The 15,076-nt window shown below is 36.7% G+C and overlaps 1 protein-coding gene across 3 annotated transcripts in view; it reads left to right on the top strand.

The window, feature by feature from the left end:
• Positions 1 to 15,076, top strand: part of LOC134656322 (sorting nexin-27) — a 39,902-nt gene that overhangs the window by 13,022 nt on the left and 11,804 nt on the right. The window contains exon 1 of one of the 3 annotated variants that reach the window (XM_063511834.1): positions 8,017 to 8,117. The exons of 1 other annotated variant lie outside the window; for it this stretch is intronic. In XM_063511834.1, coding sequence (XP_063367904.1) covers positions 8,035 to 8,117 — 83 coding nt within the window. In that variant the 5' untranslated portion in view covers positions 8,017 to 8,034. Of the gene's footprint in view, positions 1 to 8,016; positions 8,118 to 11,697; positions 11,886 to 15,076 lie in introns of those variants that run through there. One more of the 3 variants, XM_063511833.1, reaches the window with a different exon arrangement.

Here is a 15,076-nt window from a genome sequence, read left to right as displayed (position 1 = left end):
TGCTTATCGATGTCAGTGTCGTAAGCGCCATCGGCAATAAGCTCCCTTTTCATAGATAATAGCACAAATATCAATGATGGTCGGCCGACATCTTTGCCCCCCCCCCTTTTTTCGACCCGTCCCCCCCTCCATAAACCAAAACCGGTCAATTCGTATTCTAGAGATCACGAGGAACACATCCATACCAGTTTTAGGTATTTAGAAGAGATGTCGACGACTTTTCTCAAAACAGGCCGGTTTCCTCCAGTCTAAAAAAACAATTTCTTTTCCACTTTCATCAATTACATTCTTTATTGCCGGAAATCCCTTATCAGCCAAGACAATATCCCAATTTTTTAAGTAGTCTACTAATCCTGACTCGTTATTTGGGAGACACTTTTTCTTCCACCACATTCTTTTGACTTGAACGATATGAAGCCTCCCTGGAGTAATACCAATAAGCACTTTTGAGGTAAAACCCTTTTTATAGTGTGAGTAGCAATACACACGATTAGCAAAACTTGATGGTACTTCTATACTTGCTCTGTAGGTACTATAGGCAACTCTGTACTCTAGTGTTACTATACTCCGGACGGAAGCATTCTAGCCAAAAAACCAAATTTGATGTAACAGCTGCTACTTCTTCAACATACGGGCAGAATATTCTTGACACTGTTGTTCTATGAATACCGAACAAAACACTGAGTGCTGAAAATGTGACACCAAGTTTTATTTTCATCAAGAAAAGTAGAAGTCTATCTTTTTCGCTCACCATATAATTTATTTGTGTAGTTTTTAATAAAAAGTTGAAGTTGTTAAGAGTAACACCTGCAAGATCTACAAGCTGCGGCCGATTGCATAACAAATTACAACTTGCTACAACTAATATTACAAGCGGAACTCCTTTTCTAATTTAACTTATTAAATAAGGAGTTCCGGTTGTATTATTAGTTGTAGTTTGTTATGCAATCGGCCCCTGTTCGTTGGTTTTAATAAATTAAAATCCAGCAAAATATTTACTGTCAGTTATGGTGGCTAGATCCAGAGAAATACTTTTAGCAGTATTACAGACTTCGAGTTTTGTTATTTTAAAATGCTTAATAATCTTCGTACACTGGTACTGATATCTACATATTTCTGTTTGAACTTCGGCATCACGTTTTTTTACCATAAAATATGTACCTGTTGCACGTAAACGTCTTTCCTGGATTTTGTACACCTGTATACAGGTCCACTTGACATTCACTATCAATATTTTGAAGTCACACTAACACTATTTTCCAGCAATTCAAAGTCACTTGTATTAGTTGTATTAATAGCACTAACAGCTTCTATTTTTTCGCGTTTCTTCGTTCCATATAACGTTGGAACCTCGATATTGCCGCATTTTCGTCAATCCGTCTTGATTTGTCTCGATTCTTGGAACATAGCTGGGACTGGCTTGTTCATCACTTTCATCAGCCTTTCTACCAACAATAAAGTAAGCACTGCAAATTCTGTCGTCCGGTTTTGAGTGCCATCGGGACTATATCAAAATAATTCACCGTTAAAACTTGATACGTTTACAACATAAATCAAATTTTTGCGTATTTAAGGAAGGTATGATTTTAGAGGTTAGGTTAGGTGACTTACTTTTTTTCTCCTTACGGCAATTATCCATTTATTGCGTGTTCTTGTTTCCACACTACTTTTGGAAATCTATAAAATTTGCAGTCACTATTTCTGCTAGTGTTTACACAATTAACGACAACACATCTTGCTGTGAAGACCATTTTTATCTAAAACATATACATTTGATTGCTATCTGTGACAAAAAACGAAAGTCAGCCCTAATTATAATAATAACAACTAACTCACACAATGACACGTGTACAGATGCGCTGTTCACACATAGAAACGCAAATGATGCGGTAGTATACTCGGTCAACCAGATCTTGACAGTAGAAAAAGGCGGCAAATTTGAAAAATGTAGTCCCATAGAAAATTTGAATTTCGCGCCTTTTTTTACTGACAAGATTTGGTTGACCAGCTACCTAATATTAAAATTATTGCGCCATCTATCCATTCGTTTAAGAAAAACTAAGAACTACACCTTAACAACTACAACGTCTACAACTCTTCTAGTGGCAGCGCCCTCTTGCGGAATGGGCTACACAACCTACAGCCCGCTGAATGACCGACGCCATCTAAGTCTAATACAAAAAAAATGTTTTCTTCCGGGGTACGCTACTCAAAATGGCGATTGCGAGTCCTAATAGGTTAGTCCATGTCGGTGTGTTAAACTAGGTTACAGTTCTACGGCAAGGTAGCATAAGGTCATAGTTTGATTGTGTAATTAGTACTGTTTGATAACTATGTTATTATAAAATATATTATCTATTAAAAACAATGTTAATACATTCTACTATAATATATTTGTAATTATTATACTAAAAATTATCGGTGGGGTGCTGACCTGCAGTGAATCTTGCTGTACATTTACTGATAAAATTGGTTATGTCAGCCACCTGAGAGCTCACAAACGTTGCTCTCAATAATCAGTACTATAGTTCGTTTTTTTAGCATTAGATAGAACTTGAAAGAAGGTAAGCGATTTTGACATGTTTGTCTTTTAATTGAAAAACACTTTTTACCTTATTTCTAATGCTAAAAAAACGAACTATAAACAGTTGCCGTGGTAGAAACTGGCCAGGACAGTATGATGATGATGATGTAGCTGTTCTTTGATACGTAAATTTAGCATTTTCTCTTGAGGCTTAGCAGGACAATTTTTTTATTTGTTTATTATTATGACTTATCTGCCAAACTGCACAGCAGTTTATTGGCAGAAAACTTATTCTACCCTCCACCATTGTAAAGTAAGCCAAAAACGTGCCAAAAACGTTTAAAATTGTACAGACTGCAGCATTGGAATGTCTTTAAATTAAAAGCTTTGTTCAGATATTTGTGAACACTTTGGGTGCCTCAAGTTTAGTGTACAGTCACCGTCAGCTACATAATAATGTAGCTGATGGATGGACATTTCTGCTCAGAATCATAAGCTTTTATGGTCCTTAACCTGTCGAATCCCACGATATGACGTCACCATAAGCGTTCTGGCTCATATATGAACCGTGGGAGCTGACAGAGTGTCCCATTCCTTTACCATCACACAAATTCTATGAAAAATGGTAAAATTTTTGGCCTAATGCCTCCACTAATCTATAACCACACCTCGGACACTGGCGATCAAATGTATGAACGTCGTGTAGGTGAACGCGTACCATGCTTGTGTGAGTGAGATAAGACATTGTAAGGTAACTGTGAGGTAACCGAGAGCGGGTGGGCGGCACTTTCAACGGGAGGCAGGGAGTGTCCATACTGTACGCTAGTACTCTTTATTATACTGTGCTATAACAATATTAATAATCTATTATAGAATGCTTAAGGCACAATAGAAAAATGCCCATTCTTTAAAATATAAACCATAATAAGGCTCACTCATGCTAACAACACTAAACAAACTGTCAATACAGATTATAAACTGTGGCAATTGTAAAAACAAATACCTACACGTTGGGCGCCATTTTGTTACGGGTCGACAAGGGTATACGAAGAATAAAGGTCACAAAATAACAACTAACTACGTTTATTTATTACGATAACTAATCCTACTTAATCAACTAATTATTCTAAGTGTTGGACGCCAGGTGAGTTTCCGTCTGGTGGTCGACGAGGTACTCAGCCGAACCGCTGCCTAAGTAAACGCTAGCTCAGTCGTTTGATTTTACTTTTCATAGCCGTACACCAAAAGGGCATGACCATACGCTATAACAAAATACAATTTACATTATTTCTCGCTACTAGAAAGAGTGAATAACATCAACGACTAATTAAATAAACCTAGGTTTTCCTTATCACTAAAACTTACCCCTTTGGTGTAATTGAGACGGCACTCACAAAACAAACAAAATATACTTTCACTTCCACTGGTGGGATATGTCCAGATTCATATTCCAAATTATTTCTTTAATTAATTTACAAACTCAAATCACTGCACCAGTGGTGGAGGAATATCTACCTGACTCGCCGTTGCAAGTACAAGTGTCGGTTTCAACTTTTTCTCTACATGACCGCAAACGTGATTTTAAATTACAAATACCAATGCAGAACATAAACGAAACATGCCTAAATTACCTACCTATTTAAATAAACCTATTCTATCTATACAATATCACTTACTAAACAACTAGTACTAATCTTAATAGATACTAAACAACTTAATCCTAACCCACAAGCATTTAAAACAACTAATTATAAGCAACTAAACATTACATTCAAGGATTACACTGCAAAATTCACCTCAACGACCTTTGACCTGTGACGACCGCTTGCCAACCAACCGTTATTTTACGTTGGGCGCTATTTTGTTACGGGTCGACAAGGGTATACGAAGAATAAAGGTCACAAAATAACAACTAACTACGTTTATTTATTACGATAACTAATCCTACTTAATCAACTAATTATTCTAAGTGTTGGACGCCAGGTGAGTTTCCGTCTGGTGGTCGACGAGGTACTCAGCCGAACCGCTGCCTAAGTAAACGCTAGCTCAGTCGTTTGATTTTACTTTTCATAGCCGTACACCAAAAGGGCATGACCATACGCCCTTTGGTGTAATTGAGACGGCACTCACAAAACAAACAAAATATACTTTCACTTCCACTGGTGGGATATGTCCAGATTCATATTCCAAATTATTTCTTTAATTAATTTACAAACTCAAATCACTGCACCAGTGGTGGAGGAATCTCTACCTGACTCGCCGTTGCAAGTACAAGTGTCGGTTTCAACTTTTTCTCTACATGACCGCAAACGTGATTTTAAATTACAAATACCAATGCAGAACATAAACGAAAAAACATACAAAAAGTTCACATATTCCGGGGATAGAACCTCGGCCCTTCAACTTACAAGTCGAGCCCGCGTGCCACTGGACCATCATGACACATGACCAACGGCCGTAAATAGGTAACCAGTTACAGCGCCTATGAACCACTGTACCTTATGGCTCAGACAGAAGGTCTATTGTTGATTAACATGATTAATCTTAAGCTGGCTTAGCAACAACATAACAAGCTGTTATTACACCATCAAACAATCACATGCCACATACGGCTTCCTGAGAAAGCCTTACAGTGACTTAATTGGTTCACAAAGATCAACTGCCCTTCATTTCATTTAATTTCTGGACAGGGTTCGAAATTACCCAGATAATTATAGTCCTTGATAATTATCGCGATAATCAACCGCTAAATATCGGATAATTCATCGTCCACACTGTTAACTGACCATTTTTAAACCTTATTACAAAAGCATAAGGTTCATCAGCGTAGAGCCAGGAAATTAGAAGGGAACAACATCTGGCGCACAGCGTGAAACTTGCGACAGAAAATTTGGCCATTGGGCGGGTTTTTCACCTTTTATTTCAATTACTGTGAAAATATACATACTTACGTTTGTTTAAAATTTTTGCTCGTAATATCCCTCTGTTATATCACTTCCATTAGGTACAGTCGGCAGCAATAGTTGCTAAGCGGGCGAGGTGTTCAATATGATCTTGACGCGACTTTATTGTTACAGAGAATAAGAGCGCGTCCAAATTTTCTATGGGACGATTATAGAAAATTTTAATTGATTATATGGGACATTTTTAAAATTTCCCGCTTTTTCTACTGACGGAAATGTCTTGACACTCTTGACAGACTATTTATGTACGTTTAACGCTAACATTGTTTAGTAGGGGATGTGATACAGACGCTATTGCTGTACAAATGGGAACGAGACTGCAATCAGGGCCCTAGAAAAACTAGCTATCCGGTTGGATATGTATATGCATGCAGATAGGTATATAAAACAGTCGCATTAATATATACTTACATACATATAATCAAGCCTATTTCCCGGAGGGTTAGGCAGAGACCACGGATTTCCACTTGCTACGATCCTAACATACCTCTTTCGTAACACTGATTTAAACTTTCACGATTTTTACACATTATTAAATTGTACAACGGGACTTAATCGCGTATCTAAGCTTTAAGATTTACCTCCGACGTTTCGAGGACGGCGTTGTCCCCGTGGTCTTGGAGAAGACTGAGTCTCTTCCCGGTCTTCTCCGAGACCACGGGGACAACGCCGTCCTCGAAATTATTACGTAGGTAGGTAATTATTGCGAAGTCTTTGATTAGGGTTGTATTCCACTCTCTCATTAAGCAAAATGTGAGACGCAAATACACAATTGGACCAAGAAATTGTACAGGTGGAATGAATACCTCCCTAAATCTAAAGAGCTTGTCCAACTCATGAGTGTTTTTCTTGTTGCTGTATCTAGCTTAGAAATAGAATATATGGCATCTTTAGATTCAGAGTTGAGCAACAATGTTTTTACCTGTTGCGCTGTGCGTATTATTGTGTAATGCATTGTCTACGCGTTTTCGCAAACGGAATGATCTATGGTGCTAAGCTAAGGTGACTATAGTTCGTTTTATAAACAACTAAACAAGGCAATTGAATCCTTCATGTTAAGATATGTAGTGATATATGTTAAGATATGCCAAATGCTATGTAGTGGCCAATAACTATATTAAATAGCAGTCACCGTATTAACCATTACTTGTGGCAAATATGTGCAGTATTTAAATACATATTAGGTATCGTTACACATTTATCATACCGATGCATAACTAACGTTTTATGAACCGTAAAATTGGCCGTATTTTTAACATTCATACTTCGATAGATCCTGTCAGTGAACGACTTACATAATAATGTTGTTTTTTTATAAATATGTGTTGCAATAAGTGAAAGGATATCAAAAGGCCAATATACTCGTAATCTTACTCCTTTTGTGTCAACTTAAAGCAGGGGTTTTCGGGCTTGGGTCCGCGGGCCAGGTTCGGAAAGGAAAAGTACCTAAGTGGAATGGCACCCCACCCTAGCGTCCTTTGAGCGTCGGCGTCTAGTCAGCGCTATGGAAAATGGCGTCCCTGCGCAGGTGCGCCGACTGCGTCGAGCAGCTGCCATAAAGTTGACTAGACGGTGGCGCTCTGGAGACGCTAGTGTGCGGTGGCCCTAAAAGAACATACATAATATCCACACCATTCACACCACAGTCAACTTTTATGGAGTGGTTAACTTTTGTATAGCAACCTGTGTAAGGCAATAACATTAGGTAACTTACCTAGTTATACTTACTTACTGTTGAAAGTTAACTGCGATTTGGATCCACCTAAAGTCCTGGCCTGGCCTATAAAGGTGCGTCTAGATCCAGCGAATTAGCACGCATGCATGCTGTCTAAAACATCATAAAAATATCACGTACACTCACGCAAATCTATTGTTAACAGTCTGCATACAAATATGCAGGGATGTTAAGCCAAGAGTTTACAAGCTAAAAGCACCAATAAGACCTGGCCCTCTGGTCTAAAAGTTTGAAAACCCCTGACTTTAAGGATAGCTCGTTGTTCCGTAATAATTGTGTCGAACAAACAACCGATAAGCATTTTATAAACAGTATCATTTTATTTGCAATCGGTTTCAGTGTTTTCTTGTGATATATTTACACTTAAAATGTAAAAACCATAGAGTATTATCTACTCAATATTTTATTGGTAAATACCTATATCTTTTGCAGTGTCAGTTTCATGAAGTGTCATATTATTAAATACTCATTGTTTTAGCTTATGTATGTGTGTGCGCGTTTTTTTTTACCATACATTTGTGTCTCAGTTGTTTCGACCTAAACGAGTTGAAGTGTAGTGCTACCTATTGAAAATTAAAGCGAAAATTAACTGTTATATATAGTTTTTAACCCCTGACGCAAAGAGAGGGGTGTTATAAGTTTAACGTGTCTGTCTATGTATCTGTCTGTGGTATCGTAGCTCCCAAACGGATGAACCGATTTTCGTTTAGTTTTTTTTTTGTCATAGATAATTTTATCCCGAGTGTTCTTAGCCATGTTCATCTTATAGCCGGGGGTTTTTTTAAATTTTAAATTTTGCTTATTAAGTGAAAATGTTTAATAGTATGTATTCATTGTACGAACATCGGTTGTCATGTAGACATTCTGACGTTGGATACAGTGCTTTGCGCAACGGGTAAGTTAAATTAAGTTATACACTTTTTTTATAAAGCTATAGATAAAAATCGAGCAGCCGTTACACTGTATTCGTTATATTATATTCGTATAATAATGGCTCACATATGTATACTGTATCTATTGTGTTCGTATACTTGTTTGTAAAAACCGCGAAAAATTTTTTTTTTAGATTTATTATTGATATTTATTGAAATAAAATTTAACAGCATTACAGCTAACGCCAATGCGCTGTAAAATTAAGTAAGTAATAATAAAGCTGTAGGTAATAAAATTATAAGATAAATATGACAGTAATTAGTAAGCTACATAATGTTGATTCGCAAAAACGTAAAAAAACTTTAAAAAGTTTATGACTTAAAACTTATGGGCGGTTATAACCCCAAAGGACTAGTTTTTCATAGTACGTACCCGAGACGTTTTTAAAGTAGACTAAATTTGCTACAACACGAGACTAGAATTGTCTCTGTAGCTCTTAGGCATCATATTAGGCATTATCTCATTGCAGATGACGTACCTACCGCCATCGTGTGTGTGGCCTCTCTTTACATTACAATGTATTATTCCGACGCATTTTTTCCGGCCTTAACCGCCGTAGCTGACATTAATCTTGTGCTATTAATGACTAATTAGTACTCGTGACATCTAGATTGTGAGGACCTAATAACCTATTTTGCTATCTGAAAGTTATTCGCGTTGTTCCAGCTGCATTGGATCCTTAAAAGGGGGCTAATGCAAAATTTTAGTATTTATATTTAATTTTTTCACGTTTTAAAATTCATACGGAAACTATAGACTACTTATATTGGAAAGGCTCTATAGAAAAAGTCACGAAAACATGTCTAAATATGATGATGATGATTCCGGCCGATTTTGGCCATGGCGACCACTGCGACTTCTAGTTAGTTCGGCGCTCGGGCGCCCGAAGATTGCTGACGTAGCCGATCTTCGAGGTAAACCTCCGCGCACATATAATTTATTTATTAAAAAAATTGTATAAATTAAGTAAGTTGCGGGGGCCAATTTAGACTGCAGGGTAATTTAAACTAACAAATATCTTCCATGTTTTACATTATTAGTTAATAATGTAAATCAGTGCCATATATATGTCCAGATAGCGAAAAAGATGTGTTGAATAATGTAAAACATGGAAGATACTTCAAATAGCTTAAACTGCCCCGCAGTCTAAATTGCCCCCTGCATCATAATGATACTCAATTGACGTGCAAATTTTTAATCAGTAGTATTTTAAAGTAGTCTGTTCTCAAAAGAAAAATAGCAACTTCTGTGTTTTGCTACTATCTATGGATGCATTTATTAAATGTGATAAAATGCGCAAAGGCAGCTTTGCGTTCAATTTCGATTTCTCTCGGCCTACGCTTATGCGTCGTTGCTGGCCGGTATTGCTTTCAACTTTCCCTGTTCGCTCTAAAAACCTTAGCTTTAGCGTTTTAATATGGTCTAACTAAAGAAATGAAAACCGGTGTAGTTTTATAGAATAGGCGTCGTCACACAGGCGCGCTTTCCGGGCGGCGCGTGAGCATTTTATATGTAAAAGCGGCGCGCCCCGCTCACGCCCCGCCCGGAAAACGCACCTGTGTGACGAAGCCTTTATGTTCAAGAAGCTGGTCTTTTCTGGCTTTAGACCTGCATTTAGACTTTACACATTGATCTCATGTTGACATCATTCCTAGTTCAATTTGTGGAGTTTGAATTCCACCCTTGTGGTAGCTTGTGGATCATGTAACGATTATCAACAAGACTTCCGATAAAGTATTAATAATGCTTGTATTTACTTGTTAACCGAAGCGTTAGCGAAGGCCTCGTTTCAGCTTGGGCAAAAATGCTTTCGTGTGTCCGGATGTTCCCCTCTGCACCTGCAGGGGCTGCAGGTCGCATTTCTCAAAAATTTTGTGAGTAGGCTCGGTAGTTAGATATATGTTTTCTGTTGTTTCGTTTTTTGAAAAATGTTCAAATTGGTGGAAATTGGCATAAAGGGCTTAATCATTGTGAGTTGATGAGAGGTTCCTATTTCAAAAGGTCAGAAAATATCAAACAAACTGCATGTAATTGTTATTAAGTACATAAAGGTGACCGAAACGTTACCCAATGGACTAGTCCAGAGTGTCAAAACTGACATATACGCTATCGAGAACGTATTTACTTTCTATAATCTCGTTCGCACTAATATGCGAGTACGAGCGAGATGTACCGAAAGTAAATTACGTTCTCGATATGGCGTTTCTGTCATTGCCAAACTGATGGTAGCCGTATAGTTCTCTCATAAACTTGAGCGTATTAATGGAAGTCAATCAAGATCAATTTTTGATGAATGGGACTAAATTGATGGAGTTACTGACAAATAAATTTGGATGCTATTGGTGTTATTGGACAAAATGATTGGATACCCATTACGTGTCTAAACAATAGGGTATTTGACTATTTAAAACAAATTATTTTACACCATGCAAGAAATAAAGCACCAGAAGATTAATAGATCCTAATCTCGAGTCCATACTTGAACTCGCGCAAGATGTATGGCGTCGCGCGTGAGAAAGCAACTCATGCTAGCAGGTCTGATGTAAGCAATTTACAGTTGCAATAAAAATAAATCAAAGAGGTTTTAATTAAAGATTAAAAGAATTCTTACTTAAAATCGCTTACTTCAAGGACGACTTACATTAAAATGTTGTTATCATAATTTATTTAGAAATTGCTAGCTTTCGATATCGACAACACTTGAGTCGTTATTCAATTAATCACTAGCACTGGTATTCTGGTATGTCTTTACCCCCGAAAAAGCTATGATCATTTGTCCCTCACGTGCCATTGTCATAGTAAATCCTTAATGATATTTGAGTGCAGAGTCTAACTCCCAGACATTACTGCGAAGTAGCTCATTATTACACCCAATAATAGATGTAATACTTGTACCTACTTGTAATGTATTTACAATTTGTATTATATCAATACCGACACATATACTTCGGGCCTCTTGCGATTCGCACTTAGTTTTTGAAGAGTGTTCTATTAATTATTAAAATGATATTTAATAATAGTTGCTAAAAATGTTTTGCGGAAAACAGGTTTTGATATTTGGATTGTGACATTTCGAAAATATATGCTGAATGTACTGATTGACTGTTTCTAAAACAAGTCTAATATTCGACTGTTGTAGTTTACTAAAGTGTTAATCTTTCCTTTGTGTCGCATTTTCACTGTGTGACAGAACACATTTTCGTGCAAAAGGACGAGTAATCAGATAATCAAAAGAGTTCAATAAACTCCTTTGTATAGTTTGTATAACTCAACTTTGTAACGACGCGTGATAATCGAAACTTTTGACAGATTTTATATGAAATTATATTTACTGGGGTCCTCACACTTAAACTGTGTTTGTAACGTCGGTAGTTTGATGTTCGTTGAATAAACTTTTTGACTTTTGAATTAACATTATTAGATTTAGTATCTATTGACGCCCAGATATCTTCAAAACAATTATCTCATGAGTGTAATATAAACGCGCAAAAGTGAATTTTTAGTAGTTTTAGTCTAAATCCTTCAATGAGTGCTTAATTTTAGTATCAGTGAAGTGACAGTTTGGTGTCAATGGTGAAAGAAGCATACGTGAGATTGGAATCATGTCGGTACAGAGGGGCGGGCGGGGCAGCTTCCACTATAAGTACTACTATTGCACGCGGATCGGCTTTGAGATATACGACCTGGAGACAGAGGCGGAGGCCGAGGCCCAGGAGGCCAAGGGACCTGGGTTCGTATCCACTAGTATAACAGACGAATGAATAATCACTCTGCTCGAAGAGTCTTAGTAGAGTGATTATTCATTGCACAAATGACAAGAGTGTCATTTGTGCAATTTACAAGTTGCACAAATTTTCCAAAAGTTGCAAAATTTTCGAAAATATTACAGGAAACAAAGGAAACGCCTCATTGGTAATTAAAATTCATCTACAGGGCCCGTACTTTTCATGCCGTTGACGCAAAAGTGACGTCACGCTGATTGCAATTATTATTTTGTCATAATTAATCATTTTGACAACTCTGCAGATAGCCGATATCGATACTTGAAATAATCAGTACGATGTCTAATTGACTTTTATCTTATTGTCACTCAACTAAATAACTGCAGCTGTCAGATTAAAATAATACATATTTTACTTAAAATTTGATATATATTGTTAGGTATTGTTGGAAAAATATAAATAGGCACAATGTTATCTTTACACGAGTTTTGCAACAGATATCCGTTTTTAATTGTAAATTACGAAAACGTTTATTGTTTATATCATTTTGATCCCTTCTAACACAAACTACTATTGAAGTAATTTGTACATGATTAAAATGATTGATAATACTAATGATTAATAATTACAATAAAACTATTTGGGATCATCCTATATGCAGCGTGACGTCAAATTGATGTCAACGGCATGAAAAGTACGGGCCCTGTTCATCTATAATGAAACATGACACAAATTGTCCTTATCTCCCTCACTCATGACATGACCTAAAGCTACTGTTGGTTTCCGTGCAATCTTCTTCCTCGCGTTGTCCCGGCATTTAGCCACGCCACGGCTCATGGGAGCCTGGGGTCCTCTTGACAACTAATCCCAAGAATTGACGTATTAGGCACTCGTTTTTACGAAAGCGACTGCCATCTGACCTTCCAACCCAGAGAGGAAAGTAGGCCTTATTGGAATTAGTCCCGTTTCCTCACGATGTTTTCCTTCACCGAAAAACAACTGGTAAATATCAAATGATATTTCGTATGTACATACATACGTTCCGAAAAACTAATTGGTACGAGCCGGGGTTTGAACCCGCGACCTCCGGATTGAAAGTCACACGCTCTTACCGCTAGGCCACCGCGTTGCAATATTGGTTTTGAATTGCATAAGCTATAATTTTATTGCCGTTTAATTGACATTGTTTATGGAATATAAATTATGTCGATAAGCCGATTATTTGCTTGACTTTGTATGATTTAATGGCTTTTGTGTTTTACACATAAGAAATATTATTTTCATATGCAATAGTAACAGCAAATTGCGTAATTTTTGGGTACATCCGACGTCAAAGATATGTTTACATTATTCGCCTTATTACAAAGGAGTAAGGTGCAAAAGTGTAAACATATCTTTGACGTCGACTGTAGGTATGTAGGATCTGTGACTTCTATAAAATACTTTTTGTAGATTAAATAGCCAAGTTATCATAAAATTATTATATTAATATTTTTCACCACCACAGCTGGTAAAGGCTCTCTGATTGTTCAAAAATTGATAAGAAAGTTTCATTTTATTCACATGTGAGGCAAAGTAATCAAATGCAAATATTGAGTTGTTTTCTTATGTTTTTTGGTAGAATTGACTTGTAAATGATGATTTTGAATGATAAATATTTAATAACATTCATTTTGAAACGATTTGCTTTGATTTTGTCCTTTCTTTCTCAGAGGATATGGAGGAATTCACACAATCCATCCATCGTTTTTTGGGTCTACCATCCGCTCTTCGTCCATCAACATTCATTCCTAACATTACCTATTTTGCCTGTATGGCCTCACTGCTTGACAGAGTGCGCAGGAGTACCAACAGCATTCTAAACATGATAGCTAATAAGCTAGATTGTCCTCTGTTATGGGCAATGGGTCAGCGGACAAAGTCACTTATGTTCATAAATTATTAAATATTTTAGGTTACTGTTGTTACTAACGTAAATGATAAGTTATAACTAATAAGTTGTCTTGAATAAAGAAATTTTAATATTTAAAACTTTCGGGTTTTGAGCACATATTAACTGACATTTATAGACATATATCGCGAAATTTATATTACCTTTATTTCCGACGTTTCGACACAGGTTTCACTGGTCGTGGGCGCTGTGTCGAAACTCGAAACGTCGGTAAACAAAGATACTTAATAAAATAAATTTCGCGAATAGATGGGTCTATAAATGTAAGTTAAATTTTAAAACTAAATGGTGATAACAAATCCTTTTCTAATCATAATTCTAAAACCTTGTTATGGGCACCTTGATGCCTCGATACTTTGATCCGGCCTCGATCCTCGTACGCGCATGTTCCTATATTTAGCCTATTGATAAACCGACTGCTAGATAAATTTATACCCTATGGTTTAGAAACAGAGTTGGATTTTGTAACGTTTTGTTGTTTTTAGATCAACTGAAATTTTCCTTATAGATCGTTGGGAGATAAAAGCATTCCAGGGTTTTTAAAGTCGTTCAGTTGAAGAATATCGAAAGAGGGTGGGCAAATTGGCCTAATGACCAATAAGGACAAGCAATATGTCACTGGATAGCTTATTCTAAGTTCTAACACTTTTACTATGGCAGATAGTCCCAAATCTTTGTGTGAAAAAAGTTATCACCGCAAAAAGTATGTGAGTTTAAACGTGACTGTATAGTTCTATTCGATAAGTTCCAAGTTCCTGTGTCGCAGATCATTAAGGGTTTTTTATTGTGGATGATTTGGTGTCACGATATTTTAGTTTTTTATTCGTTTTCTTATGTTTTTATGTGTCATAATTTTTGTTATAAACCGAGATTTGACAAGTCTCGTCATACAAAAAAATGGAGTATATAAAAAAACCTTGTCATGGTATGTCGCTTATTCCTATTGGTTCATATGCCAGTGTGCATACAAATCTGCCCATCCTCCTTTAATTATTATTTTTTCAATTTATCATATGTCTGACTACTGGATGAAAATCTTTTTTTTTTCGATGAAAAAGCCCCACACTAGATTGATCATACTTTCTGGGAAACCTTGGGTTGGTTCTCCGTTCCCATTCTAGTGGTAGAATTGACTCTATAGTATCACAAATAGACAAGCCGGTGGAAATTTAAAATATATCAATGCAGATGTTTTTAACAGCGTGCCTGTGTATGATACTGGACAATCGTCATCAGATACATATATCG

Source organism: Cydia amplana, chromosome 18 (genome assembly GCF_948474715.1).
Source record: "Cydia amplana chromosome 18, ilCydAmpl1.1, whole genome shotgun sequence".
NCBI classification, from domain to species: Eukaryota; Metazoa; Arthropoda; class Insecta; order Lepidoptera; family Tortricidae; genus Cydia; species Cydia amplana.
The sequence above is the reverse complement of the archived record's forward strand: the minus strand, read 5'-3'. Positions and strand labels throughout refer to the sequence as shown.